This window comes from Lepidochelys kempii, chromosome 8 (assembly GCF_965140265.1).
Source record: "Lepidochelys kempii isolate rLepKem1 chromosome 8, rLepKem1.hap2, whole genome shotgun sequence".
Lineage (NCBI taxonomy): Eukaryota > Metazoa > Chordata > Testudines > Cheloniidae > Lepidochelys > Lepidochelys kempii.
In genome coordinates this window covers 7413601-7440159 of record NC_133263.1, presented here as the reverse complement: position 1 = coordinate 7440159, position 26559 = coordinate 7413601, and the positions used below count along the sequence as shown (strand labels likewise).

At 51.8% G+C, this 26559-nt stretch overlaps 1 protein-coding gene across 4 annotated transcripts in view; it reads right to left on the bottom strand.

Annotated features, from left to right (window-relative positions):
- The window catches only part of FLT4 (fms related receptor tyrosine kinase 4), a 105690-nt gene extending 84248 nt beyond the window's left edge, over positions 1 to 21442 (bottom strand). For all 4 annotated transcript variants that reach the window (XM_073355357.1, XM_073355358.1, XM_073355360.1 and 1 more), the window contains exon 1: positions 21146 to 21442. In XM_073355357.1, coding sequence (XP_073211458.1) covers positions 21146 to 21203 — 58 coding nt within the window. In that variant the 5' untranslated portion in view covers positions 21204 to 21442. The remainder of the gene's footprint in view (positions 1 to 21145) is intronic.
- Positions 21443 to 26559: the final 5117 nt, after the last annotated feature.

The following is a 26559-nucleotide window of genomic DNA, read 5'->3' as shown; positions in this document are numbered from 1 at the left end:
TAGGAATCAAAAAGGAATTCCAACCCCCATGGAAAACATTGCACAAGTGGCTTCTTGCCATCTTCCACAGCATCCGGCTTTGATCAAATCTGGACCACTGGTCTAATGTGCTAATGCAGATCCAATTGACTATAGCGCCTTCTGGATCTCACAGAGGAACAAGTTTTAAATGAGTAAATGGCAGGGAACTCATACCACATAAGGTATGGAAAAGAGCCCTGGTTTACTTGTAATGATGTAAATTATCTTTTCTATTCCCTATTAATAAGAACCTTTAATACACAGATGCTGTTGTAACAGGGCTGGCCCACAACATTTTGGCACCTGAGGCAGGGAGCTCAAATGACGCCCCCACGCCTGGGCCAAAACTTTGAAACTCTGGGTCCTAGTGGCGCCCCCCCCACAGTCCGGCACCTGAGGCGGCTGCCTCAGTTTGCCTCCATGGTAAGGCCAGGCCTGTGTTGTAAGGACAATTAGCCATATTTGGGACCAAACTGGCAGCTTTTAATTTACTCCTGTGAGTAGACCCCTTGACTTCAAGGAGAATAGTGAAGGTTGCAGAATCACACACACGATTTCTTTTCCTCTTGGTATACAGCTGTGATAGCCAGCCATGCATGATTTTATTAAGCCATTATATTATGATCAGCTCTGAGAGCGATAGATTGAATGACAGGGGGGCAGTAGCAATGCTATACTAAGGATGAGTTTACTGTTTAACAGCTGTGCAGGTATCTCTGTTGACATCCAAACAATAAATTCCACGCAGACATTAAACTCATTTCATTCCTTTCAAAAGATAAGAGTTAGTTATCACAGAGAACGGCATCATCATACTGAGGAGCTATTTGAAGGCAAACAAGCTGAAAACTTGTTTTTTAAATAGCTTACAAAAGGTTTGCAGAATGTTGTAAATATCCAAATTACTTTATTTACTCACACTGGCTGATTGCTGTTTTCATATTTAAGGTTACTTCCCTTACAAAGAAATTCGATCCATGGAGCACACAACCAAACAACAGAAAGGAAGTGTTTACATATGCTAATGACTGCCATTTAAGGAGCATAATTAATAGCTGAGAGATTGCCTAGAGAAACAGCATGCTAAGATGCTTTGGAAACCACAATAAGAACAAGCTGGTTACCTATGTAACCCTGGATAATTGCAGTATAGCCGTCTAGGCAAAAATACATGGGGATATGACGAAGCTCGGTTTACCCATGTCACAGTCTTTGAAGACAAAACAATAAATAGACACAAGCATACAACTGCACACACTGCCTGCTCAAAACGATTTCCCAGAAACACTATTAAACTTCCCTGAATCATCAAAAGTCTAAAACAGCCAATCGGAACTGCCAAGCTTTGTGCCACTCCATATGTGACATTTCACTCATTTCCCCTTTCCCACCCTGAGCAGAGAAGGCACAAATCCCTGCTGAACACTGAGAACAGGTGGGAGCAGGAAGTGGCGGGAACAGCCCGCCATACGCACAACCAGGACCCCAATCTCCAAGTAGAGGGTGCTTAGGAAAGCTGGGTGGGTGGTTGGCAGAGTGCCTGGGGTTGGTGCTAGGACAGCCAGATGGATAAAATGGTGCCGGGGCAGTTGGGTGGGAGGATGGCACGTGCGAGTGGGGTGTCTGAGGCAGCTGGTTGAGTAGAGGGGTGTTTAGAATTGCTGGGTGAGTAGGTAGAGAGGTTCCTGGGGTGGGTGCTAAGGGCAGCAAGGTGGGTCCCTGAGGCAGCTGGGTGAGGAGGTGGATGGGTACCTGGGGTGAGTGCTGGGGCAGTAGGATGGATGAAGGGGTGGCTGGGGCAATTAGATGAGTGGGTGGTGGGGTGCCTGGAGATGCTGGATAGGTGCTAGGGCAGTGGGTGGATAGAGGGGTGGTGTCTGGGGCAATGGGGGGCATGAACGGAGAGACTGGGGTGGTGGGTTGGTAGAGGGGGGCCGGGATAGCTGCTGCGGCAGTGGGTGAGTGAGTGTCCGGAGCCACTGGCTAGGCGCTTGTGCAGCGGGAGGGGAGGCTGGGGTGGTGGGTGGGTACCAGGGGCAGCTGGCTGGGTGCTAGGGCAGTGGATGGGTACCTGAGAAGCAGGTGGGTCAGGGGGTGTCTGGGGCAGTTAGGTGGGTGTTGGGGCAGTGGATAAGGGAGATGGGGGGCACTTGGGTAGGGGGCACTGGGGGCAGTGAGTGGGGAGTATTGGGGCGGTGGTGGGGAGTACTGGGGGCAGTGAGCAGGGAGTATTGGGGTGGTGGTGGGGAGTATTGGGGCGGTGGTGGGGAGTACTGGGGGCAGTGAGTGGGGAGTATTGGGGGCAGTGAGTGGGGAGTACTGGGGGCAGTGAGTGGGGAGTATTGGGGCGGTGGTGGGGAGTACTGGGGGCAGTGAGTGGGGAGTATTGGGGCGGTGGTGGGGAGTACTGGGGGCAGTGAGCAGGGAGTATTGGGGTGGTGGTGGGGAGTATTGGGGCGGTGGTGGGGAGTACTGGGGGCAGTGAGTGGGGAGTATTGGGGGCAGTGAGTGGGGAGTACTGGGGGCAGTGAGTGGGGAGTATTGGGGCGGTGGTGGGGAGTACTGGGGGCAGTGAGTGGGGAGTATTGGGGCGGTGGTGGGGAGTACTGGGGGCAGTGAGTGGGGAGTATTGGGGTGGTGGTGGGGAGTACTGGGGGCAGTGAGTGGGGAGTATTGGGGCGGTGGTGGGGAGTACTGGGGGCAGTGAGTGGGGAGTATTGGGGGCAGTGAGTGGGGGTATTGGGGTGGTGGTGGGGAGTATTGGGAGCAGTGAGTGGGGAGTATTGGGGCGGTGGTGGGGAGTACTGGGGGCAGTGAGCAGGGAGTATTGGGGCGGTGGTGGGGAGTACTGGGAGCAGTGAGTGGGGAGTATTGGGGCGGTGGTGGGGAGTACTGGGGGCAGTGAGTGGGGAGTATTGGGGCGGTGGTGGGGAGTACTGGGGGCAGTGAGTGGGGAGTATTGGGGTGGTGGTGGGGAGTATTGGGGCGGTGGTGGGGAGTACTGGGGTCAGTGAGTGGAGGGCACAGGGTTGGTGCTGGCTAGGAAGTCCCAGCGGGGGGCAGTGCATTCTCCCTGCCCACCCCCCTCCTCCCATCAGCCCTGGTCAGGGGAGCAGCGAGAGACGAGGCAGAGGAACCACCTGCCTCATGCCTGCTCATCAAGAGCCACAGCAGCCTGGGGCTGGCGGGAGGATCGTCTGCAGGGCTATCCAGTCACGGGCCTGTGCACGCAGGTGGGCCGCAGGCCCGAGGCCGGGCTCCAGCAGCCCTGGCCAATGCAGATTGTTATAAAACGTATTTGCTAAGAGCAAGGCCGCCGTGGGTGCACATGCAGGACGCCGCTGGTGCAGAGCAGTGCCGAGTCAGCACCGTGGATGCCACAGGGAAGATTATGCCCCATAAATCTAAGAGCTTTCTTTTGCAAAGAAGTGATTAAGGCTGGGGGGCCTCCTGGCTAAGCAGAGAGATAAAGGGGTATGGCTCGTTACACCTCTACCTCCCTGTTTCTAATCCGAAAGTCGTTACCATCTGATGGCTGAGTGGTGGCCTCACTGAAATCACAAGTTTGGTTGCAATTCAGTTCCTAGTGGACAAGTATCCACATCACAAACTACTCCTCTAAGAACAGATGCAGATTGCCTTGACAACTGAGAGTGGAGAAAAAAATCTAAAGTGCAATCCTGGTCCCACTGAAGTTAATGGCAAAAGCACTGATGTCAAGGGGCCAGGATTTCACCCCTAGACTCCAAATCCAAACAGAATTTCTGGATGTCTTACGTTTTTCAGCAGAGTACCCGATTTGGACAAACAATTCTCCACCTGCTTTTGTCCATCCCTGTATGCTTGCAAGCCCTTCCTCTCTTGCAGAATTTTCTGCTCCATCTGCTCAGCGTTTGAAGGTCAGTTTGAAGATAGTCCAGCTGCCTTTCTGTGGGGCATCGCAAGTGGCAAATTTCACACCTGGTGGATCTACCTACCACAGAGTGCATCTCAGAGCATCACAAGCATGAAAGATGTAGAAGGGGGTGCAGAACAAAGGGAACCAGATCAGAAGGAATTCTTAAATGTAGGGGAGAGAAGAGAGTGCAGAGTCTGGGGGGATGTGGGTAGCCATCAGAGCAGAGCGAGAGTTGTCTGGGGTTACAGATTTCAGAGTAGCAGCCGCGTTATTCTGTATCCGCAAAAAGAAAAGGAGGACTTGTGGCACCTTAGAGACGAACAAATTTATTTGAGCATAAGCTTTCGTGAGCTACAGCTCACTTCATCGGATGCATTCGATGAAGTGAGCTGTAGCTCACGAAAGTTTATGCTCAAATAAATTGGTTCGTCTCTAAGGTGCCACAAGTCCTCCTTTTCTCTTGGGGTCACAGAGAGGCATGATTGCCTATAATGACCTTGTATTAGAATGCAGCACTGAGCTCTGTTTTATTTGTCTGTCTTAATTTGCATCTATCTCATCGCCGTCCCAAAGATCATCCTTGCGGTCTCAGCGGCGGGGGCAAGGGCTGAATGCATGTGGACAGAGAAGGACCCTCTGTAGGGGAGATGATAGAGATCTTCCCTTCAGATCACGGTTGAGATGCATTTTGGGGCTGGAGTAAGCTTGTGCTATTGGATTCTGTGCTGTACCTCATCTGTGCATAAAAAGAGGATTTCTGACCCCAGGGCTGTCAACCCATCACCTCTCACCTCCACTAGAGTCACCTCAAAATATTTTTTTCAAGGTATCAGGGTGGTGGTTGAGAACAGGAGATGCTGCAACTCTCCTTCACTAGGATCTCAGCAAAGCCTTGGTTGCAGTACCATGGAAAGGCTCAGTAAGCCTCAGGGACACAGTACTGGCAAGAGTGAAGAAGTGGCTTGGACTCTGAAGGGAGGAGAAGCAAGGTGGTATGGTGAGCAGTGGCCAGGTGAGTGATTTCCCTAACGAGGTATTGAGAGGCTTAAAGCAAGAACTGTGACTCTCCCTTTTCAATGACTTGGTTCTAGAAGAACATTGCCTGCTCCAGCTCCCATCTGGTAGGTCTGATTGCAGACGTATCTTTTTACACTTGCGCAGGTCTCGAGAGTTCACACAGGGCCATGTTTATTATTGTGTTTTATCTACTATTGTGTCAAAAAGTGTTTTCTTTCGGTGAGGGTGACTGAGAGGTGAGGGCTGCATGGAATCTTCTGCCTTCCATTCACAGCAATAATCACTAAGCAGCAGCCCAGGCCCGGCCAGTGGCTCTTATCTACACTTTAGGCAGGCTTGTACTTTCCCCTGCATATAAAAAATAGTTTCTGATGTTCCCCCTTTCCCAGTCCTCTCCCACTGATAAATTCTTTGAAATGCCACCCAGCTCTTGTTATTGCTACAGAGGCCGGAGAGCTGAGGATTAAATGCCTTCCGTCAGCATTATACTTTATTTGTCTAAGCAGCTGGGGGTGGGGAGGGGCTGTGAATATTGTAAAATGCCAAATTCTGTGAGTACAGACCTTGTCCTGGTGTCATTGAAGTGCAAAGCCAGGAACAAGCCATTTGCAAGTCACTATCACTTTGCAATGTTCATTGAAAGCCAAGTCTCACACTGGGCCTGATTCTAAAATGTTTTGGGGGGAGGAGGGGGAGAATGGAGCTGACAGAGTTGTCTTTCCCTCAATGGAGATTTGGATGATACCATGAGGAACTGTTCCTGCTTTGTTCAAACCTGCTCTTGCTTGTGCTTGAATATGGAGGGACCAACATGACTAATTGTGAGGTCAGTGGATCCTGGAGTGGATCCTGTCAGTCCATAGGACTGGGTGATAAAATTCCTATTCAGGCTGTGTGGGTGTGCGCACGTGTGTAAACAAAGGACTGGCACGACAGACTGTTTTCTGAATTGGTAACGGACTGATCATTTTCCATGAATGAAATGGGTCACATACCCCCTCCCCAGCACAGTCAAGGAGCTACCCGTGCAAAGAAATCTTAGGCTCTGAACTCTGCAACTGAACCTGTTCATTCTCTTCAGCTTTCTCTCCTGCCGGAAAACTGGCTCTAATGAAAGCAGATACAAAAATTGACTTCTACAGCCTGCTTAGAATAATGTCCATGGTCCTTCCCGTGTGTTCTACACACCAAGAGCCCTCTGACTGACTCCCAAGGCCACAAGAGACTTCTACCTGCCTCCTTTCTGGGTTCCTTATTAATTATACAGCAATATGTATGTGCATGGTACTTAACAGACAACTAAATCAGACATCTATCCACACATCCATTTTTGCTAGGGCAAGTTTGTGGGTAGGCAGGGCCTCTTCTTCCCATACATCTTTTATATGAATCTGATGCCACTGCATTTCTATAACCACGTTCCATCCAAGGATCTCGGAGCTTTTCACAAACACTAATGAGCTGAAAGAAAAGGAGTACTTGTGGCACCTTAGAGACTAACCAATTTATTTGAGCATGAGCTTTCGTGAGCTACAGCTCACTTCATCAGATGCATACCGTGGAAACTGCAGCAGACTTTATATATACACAGAGAATATGAAAAAATACCTCCTCCCACCCCACTGTCCTGCTGGTAATAGCTTATCTAAAGTGATCATCAGGTGGGCCATTTCCAGCACAAATCCAGGTTTTCTCACCCTCCACCCCCCCACACAAATTCACCCTCCTGCTGGTGATAGCCCATCCAAAGTGACAACTCTTTACACAATGTGCATGATAATAAAGTTGGGCCATTTCCTGCACAAATCCAGGTTCTCTCACCCCCTCACCCCCCTCCCAAAAACCACACACACAAACTCACTATCCTGCTGGTAATAGCTGCAGTTTCCACGGCATGCATCTGATGAAGTGAGCTGTAGCTCACGAAAGCTCATGCTCAAATAAATTGGTTAGTCTCTAAGGTGCCACAAGTACTCCTTTTCTTTTTGCGAATACAGACTAACACGGCTGTTACTCTGAAACCTATAATTAAGGTGGGCCATTTCCAGCACAAATCCAGGTTTTCTCACATCCCCCCCACCCCCATACACACACAAACTCACTCTCCTGCTGGTAATAGCTCATCCAAACTGACCACTCTCCAAGTTTAAATCCAAGTTAAACCAGAACATCTGGGGGGGGGGGGGGGAGGAAAAAACAAGAGGAAATAGGCTACCTTGCATAATGACGTAGCCACTCCCAGTCTCTATTTAAGCCTAAATTAATAGTATCCAATTTGCAAATGAATTCCAATTCAGCAATTTCTCGCTGGAGTCTGGATTTGAAGTTTTTTTGTTTTAAGATAGCGACCTTCATGTCTGTGATTGCGTGACCAGAGAGATTGAAGTGTTCTCCGACTGGTTTATGAATGTTATAATTCTTGACATCTGATTTGTGTCCATTTATTCTTTTACGTAGAGACTGTCCAGTTTGACCAATGTACATGGCAGAGGGGCATTGCTGGCACATGATGGCATATATCACATTGGTGGATGTGCAGGTATACGAGCCTCTGATAGTGAGGCTGATGTTATTAGGCCCTGTGATGGTGTCCCCTGAATAGATATGATGAGCTGCAGCTCCTAGCACTCCTGGGAGGTAGGTATTACTGTGCACACAAGATAAACATCCTGCCTCATGACTGGCTGAGAACTTTCTCAAGACGAATCGTTAAGTTTCTGTTATTTACCTCCTGAGAAATGAAAAGGGGTACTTGTGGCACCTTAGAGATTAACCAATTTATTTGAGCAAAACTTTCGTGAGCTACAGCTCACTTCATCGGATGCATTCAGTGGAAAATCTGAGAAATGAATACTAAGGTGTGAAGGAATGTTGACCAATCAGATCACATATGCACCCTGATAGACTCTGTTGAATATAACTCGCCTTCCAGTAAGTGAATAATAGATTTTTCTGTGCTTCTGACTTCCTTTCCCCTATATAATCTTATTTTCAAATGGGGAAAACCCCCCGATTGTCAGTTTATTCAGTTACGTGGAATTACAGACTAGCTGTTTTGAACGACAATGAATGTCAATTACAATTCATATATTGACTTCTTGTTTTAGTGAATATCAAGATTTATTATCCTTCAAGGAAACTATCAACTTAAGCTTCACTTTGATCAATATTTACTTTTCAGGTCAATACATCCTGAAGTCAATATGTTACAGATGGGGAAACTGAGTCACAGAAAGACTAAGTAACAAAGGTCACAGACTTAGTAGCAGAGCCAGGAACAGAACCCAGGAGTCCTGACTTCCAGTCCCTTACTTACACTAGTAGAATAACACCCTCCTTATGGGGGCTTCAAAGTGTCGTATGCACGCCTTCTACATTGGGTGATCATATAGTGTCCATGTACATTTCCTATGCTGGGAACCTTTTACAGATTCTGGTGCCCAAGCTACAGCTACATACCTTCTACAGGCTGCCTGGGGGCTATAAGGCCTTTGACAGACCTCATTTGTCCCATGTAGAGCCTATGTGCCTTGTACAAACTTTCTATGGCCAATGAACACTTTATAGACCTTCAGGGCTCTTTTAGGACTTATGAATCTCTTGATATGCCTCTCACAAGCCATCTGATTCACGGCATGACTCCATGCATCTATCATAGGCCCTGCAGGGTCCACAGGAGAAGAGCATCATGCCTTCCAGAAGGACATCCAGTAGCGAAGTCATTGATTGATTATATCACTATTATCAGTGTTAATCCACCCATGAAATAAACACATATCACCTTTAAAAAAAAGTGATAGTGACACTGTTTGGAGGCCTAGCATCTGGTGTACGTATCTGAACTGCACTCTCTGGCTAACTTAGGACATGAGCTTCTTGTGAAAGACACCATATGCTTGTGGATGCTTTATGCTCTCAATAAATAATTCTAATAACAAAGGGTAAATCCTGAAGTCCTTACTCCAGCTTTACTTAGGCTGAAATCATTAAAGCTTTAGCCTGAGTAAAGATGAAGGACTTCAGGATTTGGTCAAATAATAAAGACTTCCTTCCTTCATGTAGTGCTCACTCTGCATGAGGCTGTTAAGCCCTATTCTCTTCTGTCCATGTCTCTGGAGACCTGGGCCACCAGTTATTTTGGTTATGTTGCTCTCTGTCGTTGTACCATCTGCTGGATGAGATGCCCATCCCTTCCTGCAGCTGCGAACTGCCACGGTGGAAGTGAAGCTTTTGACCATCAGCAAGGAAAAGGGTGTGGACCCGTGTAAATAGCAACACAGCAGATGGGCACTACTACCCTGCTGGAATGTGGAAGGTTGGGTCATGTGGATTGTTCACATGAGGTGTATAAATGTATATAGGTAGGAATTAAACCATCTTAGTGGAAACACGAGTATACATAGTTATAATGAGCAGCACGGGCCAGCCTCTCTAGAGGAGGTGACAGTATAAGCAGTGCGTGAATAATTTGAAACGAGAAATTTACTCAATGCTTTGTGCTTATTTGTCTGCTCTCAGAATATCTGCAAAATGTGTGGTTTCCTGGGTGTTGTTATTTGAATGCATCTGATGGTTTCAAAACATTGTTCTATGGAATGATCACAGTTCTCCGTGAGCATTCGATTCTTGAGCACCGACATTTCAGATATGTTTAGGTGGAATTGGCAAGGAAAGTCACATGGTATTGTTTCTAGTTCCCATTGGATGAGTATGCATGTGACTTTGAAATTCACTTTACCTGAACCTGCGTGTCAGTGACACCTAAATGCACAAATGTTCATGGAAAGTGAATACAAAAAGCACCTGAACCTAGCTGAAGTGAATTCATTTAAAAATCCAAGGATACGTGCACAGAAAATGGTTAGGTAATCCAAGGTCATGGCATTGAGTGCAGTATGGAGGTAGCCTAGGCCATGATCCTTCAGAGACTTTTGTACATGCTTAACTAGATGCACTGGTGATATTTCTACGCTGCAACTGGGAGGTGTGATTGCAGTATCAAAGCTAGATCAAAGTTAGCTCAGGTATGTCTACACATACTGCAGTCGCACCTCCTGATTGCAGCGTTGACATAGCATGGGAGTAACCCCACTGAAGCCAATGGGGCCACCCAGTGCATGAAGTTAAGCATGAGCGGAAGTCTGCCCTAGACAGATTTATGCAGTGTTGTAGCAGTGTCAATCCCAGGGTATTCAAGAGACGAGGTGGGTGAGGTAATATCTTCATTGGATCAACTTCTGCTGGTGAGAGAGACAAGCTTTCGAGCCACACAGAGCTCTTCCTCAGATCTGGGAAAGGTACCGAGAGTGTCAGAGCTAAATACAAGATTGAACAGATCATTTGATCTTAGCATTACTTATGCTAAACTATCTGTTTGCTCTTGTATTTAGCTGTGACACCCCTAGAACCATTTCCAGACCGGAGGAAGAGCTCCGTGTAGCTCAAAAGCTTGTCTCTCTCACACACAGAAGTTGCTCCAATAAAAGATATTCCCTCACTCATCTCGTCTCCTTGTAATATTTGCCCAGCTCACACAGAATATATTGTTTGCAACTATTGCACGTAGTGTGCTAGTCCCTTGGCTTCTCCTCCACTGCATAGCATATGAAATCAAAGCTGTCTAAATTACACCACTCTGGGGAAACTGTCGTGCCATCCCACTGTGCAATGCAGAACAGGCCACCCAGTGCAGTGGCTGGGCCCAAGCCTTGCCCAGCTCCACGAATGTGTGTGACCAACCTACGAGAAGGTAAAGCCACGTGGACTATGGGAAGGCTCCTGGGCAATCAGTGGCTGAGGAGAACATCCAAAACCAGTAGGAAAATAACTTCACAGCTTCCTGTTGCATCACCTGCTGGTCCAGATTTTGGCTGCAGTTATACCAGTGTGAATCCAGAGTCTTCCACTGACTTAAATGTAGTGGAACTGAGAGCATTAATCCTGTCAATGTATTAGGTCATTTATCTTGCTTGGTGTTTGCCCTTCAAAAAAACCTCTCTTCTCATTGTGTCTCTTTGTAATACATCAATTACGACGAAACAAGGATAAATATGTCGTTGGTACGAGAGGATCTTAATGGTATCCCCAAATGCAGGATAAAAATCAATGGGTACAATGTTTTCACCCTACTTTGGGGCACTTTGATGTTTATGGGATGATTTGCATGAGCACATACATTGTAGGGGGATATAATATGAATATTTCACTAGTCTCTGAGCCAGTGAGATGCATCTTTCACCAGGAGAGGATGGGGAAGAGATGAGGCACATGGTGGATGTTCCCCTTGATATGGTTCTCTGCTTGACTGGCTGATCTTTGTGTATATAAGGCACATCTGTGTCTAGGTGTGGGGGGCTCGTATGTGCACCGCACGAGGGAAGCATAGATAGTACACATGCAGGTGTGTGTGTTGTTTCATAGCTCCCTGGTGCACAGACCTGCCCTTCCACCCCTCTCACTACACCCAGCTGACACGCCCCGTGTTACCATGCCACACCATTGTTATCACTGGCCCTGCTGTCACATCATCACCATTAGTAATTGGAAAGGTCTGCCCAGCTCTGGATCCCAGCCAGGAGGCTTTACTCCAGGATCTCCCCCCCGCCCGCCCCCGCAGTCTCCTATCCATCCGCCAGCTTGGATGCCTGCAGCAGTGCTCCACAGAAAGACGTCATCACGTCTCGCCCTTGATTGCCTTGTAAACAGAATCTGGTGTGGTTTAGGCACAAACAAGCATGAGTACAAAGGGAGGGGCTGAAAATACCATCCCCCGCGCCCCCCCGTCACACCCAGAGGCGGCGTTTATAAAACAGCCAATGAAAACATGGCGCAAGGGGGCAGCCCAAGTTGCCCTGGGTAGAATGAAAGCTGCCTGTTCCCTGCGTGCTGCCCATCATAAAGGGGTCCCTGGGCTGTTATCAGGCAGTGACAGTTTCCGCCACCAGGTCCCTCCTGTCCGTCAGGAAGGCTAAATAAGGAACATCGCTCAGGCGGCTGCAGGAAGAGGGGAAATGCAGGACATCCGGCCCAGCTGCCAACTTTTCCTTTCCCATGAACCCCTGCTGACCTCCACCAGCGAGAACCTGGACACCAAGCCTGGCATCAGGACCACTCATCTTCACTTAACCCTTGGGAGGTTAGCCACACTGGCCACTCCACGTGCAACGGGCATCCCAGACCTGCTGCCACGTTCCTTGGCTTAACCCCGGGAGGGACGGCGCGTTTGCGTGCAAGGCACGACGTCACTTGGTTTAGCACCGCCATGGGAGCTGGAAACCAATGCAGCTTGATTCCAGCACACCAGCTGACCTTCACTCAGCGGCCTGCAACCGTGCAAAAATTTAACCCTTCAGCACCTACAAGTTGCGGATTTGCGCAGCTAGAAATCAGAATGGTGTCTTCTACACGTGTGCATGTCTTTAGCTTTTTAGAGGCAGCTTTGCCGCTTCTTGTTTGCATTAAGATTGCACATGAATCCCATGATACTAGTTGAGTCTACTCCATTTTGAAGCTATCGGGACCAGACTATGTCTTTCCAGAAGCTGATCTGAGTTCTGACCAGCGTGAGAGTTGCTGCGATAGGAAGACAAAATTCACCCCCTGCAATTACTGCTCTGCCAACTCTCCAGCATAAAGCCCAGGAGGTTCGGACATGTCTATGACATGGTTTCTGTCTAGCCCTTCTCATGAACATCACCATGTGCGGTTACGGCTTTTGACCAATCAGACAGCACATTTTCACCACAAAAATCAGCAATTAGTTCTCAATGCAGAGGCAGAGGAGAATGAAGATGAACAGTATTATTGTTACCATAACAGAGAAGGAGGAACAGAGCGAGAGCCAGAATCAGAGGTGATTTTAAGTGTCTGTGTCTGGTCTGATCCATGCCTTTTCTGTATGTTACACCAGCTTGGATTTATTCTACACTCCCTTAGAGTCACATCCATTTATCCATATGTGACTTGCATCCCATCTCACACATCGCTTCTGAACTGGGCCTGCTAAGCCTAGGAGTCTGAGCTGGGGTAAGTCACCCCCAGGGATCAGGGGAGAGGAGTGCTGCAAGAAAAGCAACTCAGCTGGGAGTAAGAAGGTGTACATGAAAGGACAGTCAGCTGCTATAATTTACTTTAGGTTCTTCAGCATGTACACTTCTTCAGTTTTGACTCCCTGGATTAAATCATGGGCCCGCTGAAGTCAATGGGAGTTTTGCCGTTTCACCGACTTCTATATCACCATATGCATCACTGCAATACTGAATTTGAGTATTAAGTGACTTGCCCAAGGCCACAGAGCAAATGCGTGGCGGAGCCAGGCTCTGAACTCAGGAGTTCCTGCCTCCCCGCCCCCTTGATCTCTCATAATTCCCATTTCCAGGAAGGCTTGCTATGTTGCTTTAACAATGAGACGCTGCAAATGGGCAACAACACTTTACGCTGAAAACATCATAACAATTCTGACCACAGAGGAAACAGACCCCTGGGACTAATCTAACCCTTCACATTAACAACTTGAAATAAGCAACAAAGGTCTGGGATAGCCAGAGGCAATAAAACCTTGGGATTAATTTAACCAGTCGCTAGATGCCAGTGCAGCTGCAGCTGTATTTCTTTGCTCATAAAGGAGATATTATGATTCCTGATAAGAGCCCAGGGAAAACTTAGGCTCTCGTCCCAAAGAGCAGACAGTGCCGTGAAGCCTGCAAACACCACGTGTATAGTTGTCTTCCGCTGAACACTATGACAAATGCTACCGTCCCTGGGTGTTTGTCTGAAGGAACTGCTGCAGTCAGCACCTTCTGCGTGGCCTGTGTGCTGCTCCCACCACAACCAGTCTTCGGACTGGATCCTCCCACCCCTCTGGTGACATAGGCGGAGATTTTCGAAAGGGGCCTAGGAGCTGGGCGTTGGGCAGCTAGGTCTCCTAGGCAGATTTGGAAAATCTCACCCAAAAAAGTCGGAGACGAAATGAAATGAGGTGCGGAAATCTCCTCTTCGGTATCATCGAGATGTAAGTGCAACCTCACATCGACTGGCTCGGGCTGTCAGGTTCTCCCCGCCCACAGACTCCCATTGGTGATCATAGGGGACACTCCATGTAGGGTCACCCCAGTAAATGAACTCAAACCATGCTACTCCCTTATGGTTGGGTTGTTACGGTCAGGTTTCTCATGCTGTAGGAGTACCCCATCAGCTGGCTCCCTCTGTAGGGTCCCCCCTCATCACTGGGCTGTTACCGTAGGATTCCCTCAGCCACGGGTTCTTATTGGGTTTCCCTTAAAAATCCCTATTGGATTTAACGTAGGATTCCTCCAGTAGTGGGGACGTGCCGTAGGGTTCCTGTCACGAGGCTGAGACTGTAGAGTCCCCCAGCAATGGGTGCTGTCTCCGGTCATAGAAAAGACCCCAAACTCTTAAACAACTGAAAGAGGGATGGCAGGTAAAACCGGCCTTGCTTGGCAGATCCCCTGAAACCTGCTCACGGACCCCAGACCCCTGTTGAGAACCACTGTCGTAAAACACCGATTTGGAAGCTTCCCCTTCTTGATGCCCGTCCGCAGCCCGCGCCATCCTCTCTGTAAAGTTCCTTCTGCACTGGGCTCTTAGCTGCAGTGTAACAGTCAGTTTCATGAGGAGGTCACGTCTTGTTGTGGTTCCCATGGAAGGCAATTCTCCCTTTTCTTCTGCAAGAAATTCCTGCAGGGAGCTGTAAAACCACAAGCTTTCTCCCCTGTCACTTCTGTTAACCAGGGACACTGGTGTCTTCCCATGCCAAGGAGGGCAGAAGTGGAAAATGTAAAGCTAACAGGGAGATATTCTAACCCCCTGCGCTGTGATCTCATGCCCTAAGCGGAGCCGAGCGTGGTCAGCACGCGGATGGGAGACCTCTAAGAAAAACCTAAGCAGTTCTGGCAACCCCCTAGGTAGCTCTTCCCTATGAGCTGGTATTGTCCCACACTGGTAGGGGGCACCCTGCTGCAGGTGGTGTGGCCTTCAGAGGAGATGCACAAATCAAGGTCCACATGTGTTAAAAATCTCATGGTGGTTTTTGCAGGGGTGGGGGGTGTTTGCTCTGGTATTCTGGCCACATCCCAACTAGGCAATGCCATTTGCTCATCAGACATGCTCTTCCCTTTTGAAATGAACTATCTAGTGTTGGAGTGTACTGTATAAAAGCTGCCCCCTTCCCCTCCACAGGGGGTGCACGGCCATGAGAGGTGATGTGATCTCTGTATAATTTTCAAGGCTCAAGGCACAGCTCTACCCCCTATGTCCTCTACTAGTGCTCTCAGACTTTCCTGCTCCACCTAGTCTGGTCTCCCCAGTGCTCCCTTTGTAGCCTTCCTCCCTGCCTCCCTTATGCTTGGAACGCCTTCCTTCATCTTGAGCACACTGCTGGCACTCACCACATAGTTAATTAAAGTAGAGCTAATAAATCCATGTCTAAAGATTTCACCTTAGGTTGCACGTTCTTGGATCTTTGCATGAAGGACGTTATAGAATTGGCTGGTATTATTACTAACAATAAATAAGTCTGGATTTAGCTGCTTCACCCACAAGATGGTAGTGGTACAACCATCTCTCCACCACACTCATGCCAAGGCTGGATCTGTATTGCCATTGCATGCAAACAGAGGGATGACTGAATGCTCTTGGAATCTGGGTCAGGGACTTTGGTCAAAGTGAATAACTCTGTTCCTGCACATGTATCCTGGCCACCAGTGGGATGGTGGGATGCTTACATCTATCTATCTATGAAGATAATCCCCAAAATTCAATGAGCTGGCCAGACTGTCCTGTCCAGGAACTCCCGTCCTACGACTCACGTGGCTGGTCAGGTAGACCTTCCCCGCAGCAGTCAATAGGATGGTTAAGCTTTCAGACATTGCACTCCCACGGAGCTTATTACACTGGTGGGGTGACAGTCCTATGCAATTCCAGCCATGCAATATCCATTGCCAAAGGGAAATATGCTGCACTGACCCTGATGCTCTCTTTTGTGGCAGTTTAGATCTGTCAGTGTTGGATTTACCACCCTAAAACACCCAACCTGGCTTCTGATCCAAGAGAATGTTGCAGTGAGAAAGGAGGGTCTAGAAATCCTAATCCATGAACTCGGATAGTCATATACCCCCACCCCAGATACCTACTGCATTTACCAAATCATATCAGTCAATCAGATAATTGGTCGTGAGTGTGGGATATCAACCAGGATAGAACAGAATAGCTCTTGCATACATCCAAAGTGAGCTGTACACTCCAGTTTCTCAGAGGATAAGCCTCTGCACTTGCCCACAATTAGGAAGATAATTATATTTGTCTAATAGGGGCTAATGTGGTGAGGAGTTTGTGGATACTTCACATTGTTGTGCTCTACTCCAGGATACCCTTGGTCATAGGTAGAACTGAAAAATAAGCCATATGTTCCTTGGTAGAGTCCCATGTTTCATATGCAGGTTTCCCTGCTTCTTAGCGCTAATATTTAGCCCTTATATAGCACCTGTTAGGTCCAAAATGCTGTACAAACAGTTAATTAAACCCACACATCACATCAGTCTTCATTGGGCCAGACACTCATCTTACCAAAGCCTTCAGCACTAGGACAAGAGGAAAGAATTTAAGGAACAGCTGTAAGAAGCTTTACAAAATGCCACCGAAAGAGCTTGGCTGGACATATGGCAGCTGGGAAGCTCCGTTCCAGCAGCAACAGGCCAGTGTGTTCACCCCGATGTGCTCTAACCCAGCAACATGAGGCCCAGTACAACCTTTCCTGGCAGCACATCCCAGCGCAGGGTGCTCCCTGCATTGGTGCAGCACATTCCCATCTCGACTTCTTTCCTGCCCCTCATTTCAGAGCACAAGCCTGCCCTTAGCACTAACGCGGCAATGAGGAGTCCTGAAGCTGAGGTTATAAAAAAGGTTCATTATGATCCAGAAATTGATCCTCTCTCCTTCGAAGCTTCCTGCACTGTTACGTGCCTTGTGGTCTCGCTCTGATGTTACCCTGCACATTTGAGCTGTTGCAATTTGTGCAGTAAAAGCACTGGCCCAGCACCTGCTCCATGCGGCAGTGCAAGTCCAGAGCCCGCTCCATCCCAGCTGCCCTACCCCAGTGCTCACTCCATCCTGACACCACCGGCCCAGAGCCTGCTCTGTCTGGCCTCCTGATACCTGCTCAGTCCCTGAACAGCTGGCCCAGCATCACTCCATCCTGGCAGCAGAGGCCTGGCATGTTTTGTTTCTAGATACCCCCCAACAATCGAGTGGGCTTCTCCCAGTGCTCCGATATGGCTACGCCGGCCCAGAGCATTTCGCTGCTGGATGCACCCACAGAGCCCACCTCCATCACTCCAGCACCTACTCCATTCTGGCTATGTGAGCTCAGTGGGCTTCGTTCGTAGATGCACCCATAGGACCAGTCACACTGCCCAGGAGCATCCTCGGGGACAAGCAACCCAAGGGACTGTGAGGGGCTCTGCTTCTTGAGGGGGCTGTGCAGCCCTGGGTCTCTGTGTAGGTTGTGTATCAACCTGACCTCATATTCTGGCCATGGGATCGGAGGCTGGAGCACATGATTTATGAGGAGAGGCTGAGGGAACTGGGATTATTTAGTCTGCAGAAGAGAAGAATGAGGAGGGATTTGATAGCTGCTTTCAACTACCTCTGAAAGGGGGTTCCAAAGAGGATGGATCTAGACTGTTCTCAGTGGTAGCTGATGACAGGACAAGGAGTAATGGTCTCAAGCTGCAGTAGGGGAGGTTTAGGTTCGATATTAGGAAAAACTTTTTCACTAGGAGGGTGGTAAGGCACCGGAATGGGTTACCTAGGGAGGTGATGGAATCTCCTTCCTTAGAGGTTTTTAAGGTCAGGCTTGACAAAGCCCTGGCTGGGATGATTTAGTTGGGGATTCAGTCCTGCTTTGAGCAGGGGGTTGGACTAGATGACGTCCTGAGATCTCTTCCAACCCTGATATTCTATGATTCTAACTCTCTGCCCAAACCACCCCGTTGCCCCCCCAGAGTGCTGTTGACGAGAGAAGTGATTCACAGCCCACTGCCCTGGGGGCCTAGCGAATTCGTGCTGAGTCTGTGGGAGGCAAGCTCTGGCCCCCTGGGGAGGCCGCACCAGAAGGGGTCTCATAATGCGCTTACAGAGCACTTTTCCTCTGCAGAGCACAGCGCAGACATTAACTAATTAATGAATGACGTTAGGAAAAGTAAATAAACAAGCCATCAAAGTGCTCCTCCCTCCCAATTCCCCGGCCCCAGAACTGGAGGTGGACAGAAGACTCCTTTGCAAATGGGACAGGGGCTGTCCCCCGTGATACAGCATGCCATGTTCCCATGCCGATCACAGGCACAGGTACAGATTAGCCCCTGACCCATAGTGCTCGCCACGGGGTGGGGGGGGAGAATGGGGCAAAACATTTTAAAAGACCAGTGAAGTGAGAGACCCGCATCCCACCAGAGGGGGCCAGCGCAGGCATGGCCGGGGTCAGCCATGGGAAAGGCCTAGCTGGTCCCACCCAGTCCATCAGCCTGGGGGCCAGTGCAAAGCTTGTGCCTCCAGCTACTCGTGCTCCGGGCTGGGGGGAGACACCCCACGCAGCTGACCCATGGCTGGCTACAGCGCCTTCACATTGGAGCGCCCCCTGCGGGCAGGCCGAGGGACAGTCTCAGTCCCTCTTTGACTGGGTTTGTATCATCTATCAAAGGTGGACCAGCTAAAAGCAAAAGGTGTGTGTGGGGGGGGGGGCAGATCGCCGGGGGAGGTGATGAGGAGTGGGGGAGTAGCAGACGCGGGGGGGGGGTTGGGGATCAGGGGGTAGCAGACGCGGGGGGGAGTTGATGGGGGGTAGCAGATGCCGGGGGGGGATGATGGGGAGCGGGGGGGGAGTAGCAGACGCCGGGGGGGGATGATGGGGAGCGGGGGGGGGATAGCAGACGCCGGGGGGGAGAGTGATGGGGGGATAGCAGACGCCGGGGGGGAGATGATGGGGGCCGGGGGGGAGATGATGGGGAGCGGGGGGGGATAGCAGACGCCGGGGGGGAGAGTGATGGGGGGATAGCAGACGCCGGGGGGGGGATGATGGGGAGCGGGGGGGGGTTGCAGACGCCGGGGAGGGGGTGATGGGGAGCAGGGGGGGAGTAGCACACGCCGGGGGGGGGATGATGGGGAGCGGGGGGGGATAGCAGACGCCGGGGGGGAGAGTGATGGGGGGATAGCAGACGCCGGGGAGGGGGTGATGGGGAGCGGGGGGGGGTTGCAGACGCCGGGGGGGATGATGGGGAGCGGGGGGGGGTTGCAGACGCCGGGGAGGGGGTGATGGGGGGATAGCAGATGCCGGGGGGGGAGAGTGATGGGGGGATAGCAGACGCCGGGGGGGGGGATGATGGGGAGCGGGGGGGGAGTAGCAGACGCCGGGGAGGGATGATGGGGAGCGGGGGGGATAGCAGACGCCGGGGGGGAGATGATGGGGAGCGGGGGGGGAGTAGCAGACGCCGGGGAGGGATGATGGGGAGCGGGGGGGGATAGCAGACGCCGGGGAGGGGGTGATGGGGAGCGGGGGGGAGTAGCAGACGCCGGGGGGGATGATGGGGAGCGGGGGGGGATGATGGGGAGCGGGGGGGAGTAGCAGACGTCGGGGGGGAGAGTGATGGGGGGTAGCAGACGCCGGGGAGGGATGATGGGGAGCGGGGGGGATAGCAGACGCCGGGGGGGAGATGATGGGGAGCGGGGGGGGAGTAGCAGATGCCGGGGAGGGGGTGATGGGGAGTGGGGGGGGGAGTAGCAGACGCCGGGGAGGGGGTGATGGGGAGTGGGGGGGGGATAGCAGACGCCGGGGGGGAGAGTGATGGGGGGTAGCAGACGCCGGGGGGGAGAGTGATGGGGGGGTAGCAGACGCCGGGGGGGGGAATGATGGGGAGCGGGGGGGGGATAGCAGACGTCGGGGGGGAGAGTGATGGGGGGTAGCAGACGCCGGGGGGGAGAGTGATGGGGGGGTAGCAGGCGCCGGGGGGGAGATAGCAGACGCCGGGGAGGGATGATGGGGAGCGGGGGGGCATAGCAGACGCCGGGAGGGGATGATGGGGAGCGGGGGGGGATAGCAGACGCCGGGGAGGGGGTGATGGGGAGCGGGGGGGGGAGTAGCAGACGCCGGGGGGGGATGATGGGGAGCGGGGGGGCATAGCAGACGCCGGGGGGGAGATGATGGGGAGCGGGGGGGGGAGTAGCAGACGCCGGGAGGGGATGATGGGGAGCGGGGGGGGGATAGCAGACGCCGGGGAGGGGGTGATGGGGAGCGGGGGGGGGGGAGTAGCAGACGCCGGGGGGGGATGATGGGGAGCGGGGGGGGATAGCAGACGTCGGGGGGGAGAGTGATGGGGGGTAGCAGACGCCGGGGGGGAGAGTGATGGGGGGGTAGCAGACGCCGGGGGGGAGATAGCAGACGCCGGGGAGGGATGATGGGGAGCGGGGGGGCATAGCAGACGCCGGGGGGGAGATGATGGGGAGCGGGGGGGGGGAGTAGCAGACGCCGGGAGGGGATGATGGGGAGCGGGGGGGGATAGCAGACGCCGGGGAGGGGGTGATGGGGAGCGGGGGGGGGAGTAGCAGACGCCGGGGAGGGATGATGGGGAGCGGAGGGGGATAGCAGACGCCGGGGGGGAGATGATGGGGAGCGGGGGGGGGAGTAGCAGACGCCGGGGAGGGATGATGGGGAGCGGGGGGTGGAGTAGCAGACGCCGGGGAGGGATGATGGGGAGCGGGGGGTGGAGTAGCAGACGCCGGGGAGGGATGATGGGGAGCGGGGGGGCATAGCAGACGCCGGGGAGGGATGATGGGGAGCGGGGGGGGGAGTAGCAGACGCCGGGGGGGGATGATGGGGAGCGGGGGGGGATAGCAGACGTCGGGGGGGAGAGTGATGGGGGGTAGCAGACGCCGGGGGGGAGAGTGATGGGGGGGGTAGCAGACGCCGGGGGACAGGGCTCATGCCCATTTGCGAACGGAGCTGGGCTCCCCGAGCCGGCAGCAGCGCCCCAGGGACAAAGTCCCGCGCCTGGGCGCGCTGGGCAGGGGGAGTCCCGGCCCCGGCTCCGGCACCCCCTCCTCTGCCCTGCCCAGCCCGGAGCCGAGGGCAGCCTCCGGCCCCGCAGCCCCCGGGTCCCAGCGGGGCCCCGCCCGCGCCGCCGGGCTGCCCTGGCGCCTCACCTGCCTCCGAGACGATCCCGATCCAGAGCCAGAGGGACAAAGTGCAAACTCTCTTCATTTCCAGCGCTCCGTGCCGGGGGGCGTCGGGAAAGGCCGGGGCTGGCGGCGAGCCGGGGGCAGGGTCCCCTCTCCCCTGGCCCGGGCGGGTGCGCGCTGGCTGCGGGTTCGGGCGCAGAGCCCCGCGCTGAGCTGTGCAGCCGCCGGCTCGCCGCGCACAGGAGACGCTGGCCCCGCGCGCAGGGGAGGATCGGGCCCCGCGTCCTTTTCCTTCCTCTGCTCCTGCCAGCGAGCCCCGCGCACTCCCACTGCAGCGCGCTCTGCGAGCACGGGGGCGGCGTGTGCGCCGGAGGGGAGGGCGGGGGGCGATGGCCAGAAGGGGGGGAGGGGGTCCTAGGGCAGGGGAGGGGCAGGGTGGGGGCGATGGGCAGAAGGGGGGGAGGGGGTCCTAGGGCAGGAGGGGGCAGGGCGGGGGGCGATGGCCAGAAGGGAAGGGAGGGGGTCCTAGGGCAGGGGAGGGGCAGGGTGGGGGCGATGGGCAGAAGAGAGAGGGGAGGGGAGGGGCAGGGTGGGGGCGATGGGCAGAAGGGAGGGGAGGGGGTCCTAGGGCAGGGGAGGGGCAGGGTGGGGACAATGGGCAGAAGGGAAGGGAGGGGGTCCTAGGGCAGGGCAGGGGCAGTGGGCAGAAGGGAGAGGAGAGGGGCAGGGTGGGGGCGATGGGCAGAAGGGGGGGAGGGGGTCCTAGGGCAGGGTGAGGGCGATGGGCAGAAGGGAGAGGGGGTCAGAGGGGAGGGGCAGGGTGGGGGCGATGGCCAGAAGGGAGGGGAGGGGGTCCTAGGAGAGGGGCAGGGCAGGGTGGGGGCGATGGGCAGAAGGGAGAGGGGGTCAGAGGGGAGGGGCAGGGTGGGGGCGATGACCAGAAGGGAGGGGAGGGGGTCCTAGGAGAGGGGCAGGGCAGGGTGGGGGCGATGGGCAGAAGGGAGAGGGGGTCAGAGGGGAGGGGCAGAGTGGGGGCGATGGGCTGAATAGAAAAGAGGTCATAGGAGGAGGGGAGGGAAGGAGCAGAAGGGACCCACTGATTTGTTTTCAGTATGTTTCTATCCGTTCCTTCATGGGCTGGCCTGGGAGGGAGACATCCGTGTTAGTGTCTCTGCTGTGGGATATTTGCTGGGAGTTGCAACTAGGGAGCACCAGGACATTTCAAGTGAGAGCTGCCAGGCGTATCCGGGCACACAGAGAGGCAGACGTGCCCCAGGGGGCACACCGGCTATGCCCACGCACACATACCCATGGCCACCTACATGCGCAAACAGGAACACACGGAGGCATACGGCGCTTACACGGTGAACACACGCAACGGTATGTACACGTGCAGGCATGTATGTACATAGATGCATCCAGACACAAGTCTACATGTAGCTACACCGGTGTACTACACCTCCCTCCCACCCAAAGGAACACACACCCATGCGTTTCGTGCCCTATATGGTATGTGCGATTGCAGCTCTCTCTCCGTCTGCAGCAAGCCCACTCCTGGGGCCCAGAAGTGCTGATTACTGATTTCCTCCTCCAGCTGTTTGTTGATTTCTTTCCTTTCCTTTCCTTTGCTAGCCCCGTTAGGAAACCTAGAACCGATCCTTCAGAGAATGTCTAGGCCGCAGGCAGAGCGTGCCCAGCGAATTTACAAGCATGCTGGTTTAGTGTGGCTGCTAGGGATGGCACTGCCATCAGGGTAGGGTGCACCACAGGTCTTTGCACTAGTCAGCTGTGTTATAGGATGCAGCCATCTCGTCTAGAGATGGCAGGAAATGCCAGGGCATGCCATCTGGTATGCTCAGTCAGCTGGCAAGGGAGCACTGATTCCTTGCGGTCTCAGAGGTGTTGAGAGCCTGCGATGTACTGGCTTTGTGGGGGGATGAATGAGTGAGAGAAGATATTCTCTAGTGGTTGACCTGCAAAGAGGATAAGGAGCCTACCACAGCTCCTTTTACAAATCCCGAAGAGCTGCATGCTGGGGGTGGGGGGGTTATATCAGTGTGTTTGGTCTATCACCCTGTGTGTATCCATGACTGAAACAAGAGTACTGCAATGCACAGTACTCGACCTTCCCCTTCATTCATGTAATGGATAGTTTTGGTTCTGTGGACTGTCTAATACATTGACAGGTTTCAGAGTAACAGCTGCGTTAGTCTGTATTCGCAAAAAGAAAAGGAGTACTTGTGGCACCTTAGAGACTAGCCAATTTATTTGAGCATAAGCTTTCGTGAGCTACAGCTCACTTCATCGGATGCATGCCGTGGAAACTGCAGCAGACTTTATATATACACAGAGAATATGAAACAATACCTCCTCCCACCCCACTGTCCTGCTGGTAATAGCTTATCTAAAGTGATCATCAGATGGGCCATTTCCAGCACAAATCCAGGTTTTCTCACCCTCCACCCCCCCACACAAATTCACTCTCCTGCTGGTGATAGCCCATCCAAAGTGACAACTCTTTACACAATGTGCATGACAATCAAGTTGGGCTATTTCCTGCACAAATCCAGGTTTTCTCACATCCCCCCCACCCCCATACACACACAAACTCACTCTCCTGCTGGTAATAGCTCATCCAAACTGACCACTCTCCAAGTTTAAATCCAAGTTAAACCAGAACATCTGGGGGGGGGGGGGGGGGGTAGGAAAAAACAAGAGGAAATAGGCTACCTTGCATAATGACTTAGCCACTCCCAGTCTCTATTTAAGCCTAAATTAATAGTATCCAATTTGCAAATGAATTCCAATTCAGCAGTTTCTCGCTGGAGTCTGGATTTGAAGTTTTTTTGTTTTAAGATAGCGACCTTCATGTCTGTGATTGCATGACCAGAGAGATTGAAGTGTTCTCCGACTGGTTTATGAATGTTATAATTCTTGACATCTGATTTGTGTCCATTTATTCTTTTATGTAGACACTGTCCAGTTTGACCAATGTACATGGCAGAGGGGCATTGCTGGCACATGATGGCATATATCACATTGGTGGATGTGCAGGTGAACGAGCCTCTGATAGTGTGGCTGATGTGATTAGGCCCTATGATGGTGTCCCCTGAACAGATATGTGGACACAGTTGGCAACGGGCTTTGTTGCAAGGATAAGTTCCTGGGTTAGTGGTTCTGTTGTGTGGTATGTTGTCTAATACATTGGGGCTACTCTCTTCCATCATTCCCCTCCAGCTACAGCCCGGGGGTTCTTAAATTACAGAGGGTACAAAAATACCTCCACTCTCGCCTCTGTGGGGTGGGGGGAGGAGGGGAGAGTCCTTTCCCAAGAAATTTTTTAAAATAAATTAAAAAAAAAAAAATCAAAGCAAAACAGCCATAAAGAAATGCCATAAAATAGCAACTTGTACGTCATTGACTGTAGAGCCCTTACTAATTACATTAAAGACTCAGCAATCTGGACACCAGTCCTCACGTACATTGCATATTTCCATAGTAAAAAAGACAACTAACCAACCAAAAAAAACCAAAACAACAACAACAAAAGTCCCAGGTCTGTACCTTAGAGATTTATGTATTATACAACTTTGCAGACATCACAAAAGAGGCCTGGAATGAGAACCATGTATTCTGAGTTTCAAAATGGCATGGAATTCTATTGTGTGTTTAATTGCATCCTCAAACCTGTGGAAAAAATGCACCACGCCCTTTTCCCAAAGCCATCAAAGGAAATCTAAGCAGCTACAGGTATTCTAAAAGATTTCTCCTCTCCCCCGCCATGAGACACAAATTTGGAGATTCAACCCCCTAAAATGTCTACGCATGCACACACATTGTACCCTCAGTACCCATCTTTCAAACTCCCTTTAGAGGTCAGAATTGGCAAAGACTCATGCATTTTCACCTGAAATTTCCATAAAAAAGCTTTTCTGACCTGCTCAAAACTGCCAAGTTCTCTCATTCATCAGTTCAAGAACTTTCCAAGTAGGAAAAAGATCTGTTAGTTTAATTTAGCCAACAGTTATTACAGAATAACAGTCTACCTGTCAGGACAATTTTAGATCCCACCATAGGCCAGAAATACCATCTGTAATTCTGGATCAGAATCTAGAGCAGATACATCCCCAATTGTGCAGCAGCCCATGTCCCATTTTGGAGCAACTCTGCAAATTTCTGCTGCAGTCCCTTCTGGAACAGTGAAATGGATCATCTCTGTATAGTTCTATTGCACTAGGGCTGAAGAACTCCCAGTGAAGGAGCTGGGCCCACTGTGGTAGGTGCATTAAATATAAGTAACCAAATAGGCAGCCCCAGCCCCAGCGGGCTAACAGCCTGTACGGCCAATGGGGATTGGTGAGACAGAGAACTGAGACATGTTTTCTTAACGTTTCTGTAAACGTATGTTTAACATTCTTAGGGGAATCAATTGCCGGTGACAGCTCTGGAGCCTGAGCCTGTCTGGAGAAGAGGCAGCAGGGTGAGCAGCAGCTGTCCACATTTCTCCTCCCTGCTCTGCCAACGTGATTCAGCCCTAACGGGGAGGGACCATTTAGAATGGTGAGTCTGTGGCCCCCAGTATTGAGATTGCCAAAGAGGGTGCCAGCTGTGGGGGCAGTAGGGGTTGGTGACATGGGAACGGGACAGAGAGAGAACGTGTTGGTTTTCATTAGCGAACGTGAAGATTGTTTTCCTGAGTCTCTGGGATGATTCTCGTAGACCATTTGACAGTATGAGCTTAGGTCTCCTACCCTTTGAAAGGCTACGAGAGGCAAAACACGTTTTTAACTCATGGCTATGGAAATCAACATCAGAGTGGAGACTTTCTGTGAACACCTGTTTTAACCAAGAGAAGCAAAGACAGACACCTACCTGGGCATGGACCAAGTGACAAAGAGGCAGCTAGCTTCAGAGAGTGACAGATCAATCACATGGCTCTGACAGACAGGTCCAGGAGGAAATATAGCTCTGCTCTTTTGAGGGACTGGCTGTTAAACTGATAAGAGAGGACCACTAGGGGTGGAAATGATGAAGCGTGGCTTCTATTTCACCCATTCACCGCTCCCCTGAGGATGCCAGGCCGAGGGGCAGCGAACACAGAACTCAATCAACAATCCCAGGTGGGGAAGGGTGTGTTTGTTACCAGAGCAATAAAAACAGCATGACACAGCCTATGGAACAGCCCGGAATTGGTCACATAGGGGATGTCTCACACTGTGCCCCAAAGGGGTCTGTCACCCAGCCTTTACCACACTGCCATCTAATGGTGGGAAGTGAGGCAAATTTTCCATCACAAACACAGGGTTACTATGTGACTGACGGGGCCTTTCTATTGTTGTATTCTTGGGAAACAAAAGGATCTTATTTTAAAATCTTACCCTTCCCACACCCAAAAAACCCAACAAGTGGAATGAAGTAATCATGTTTCTACTCAGCTA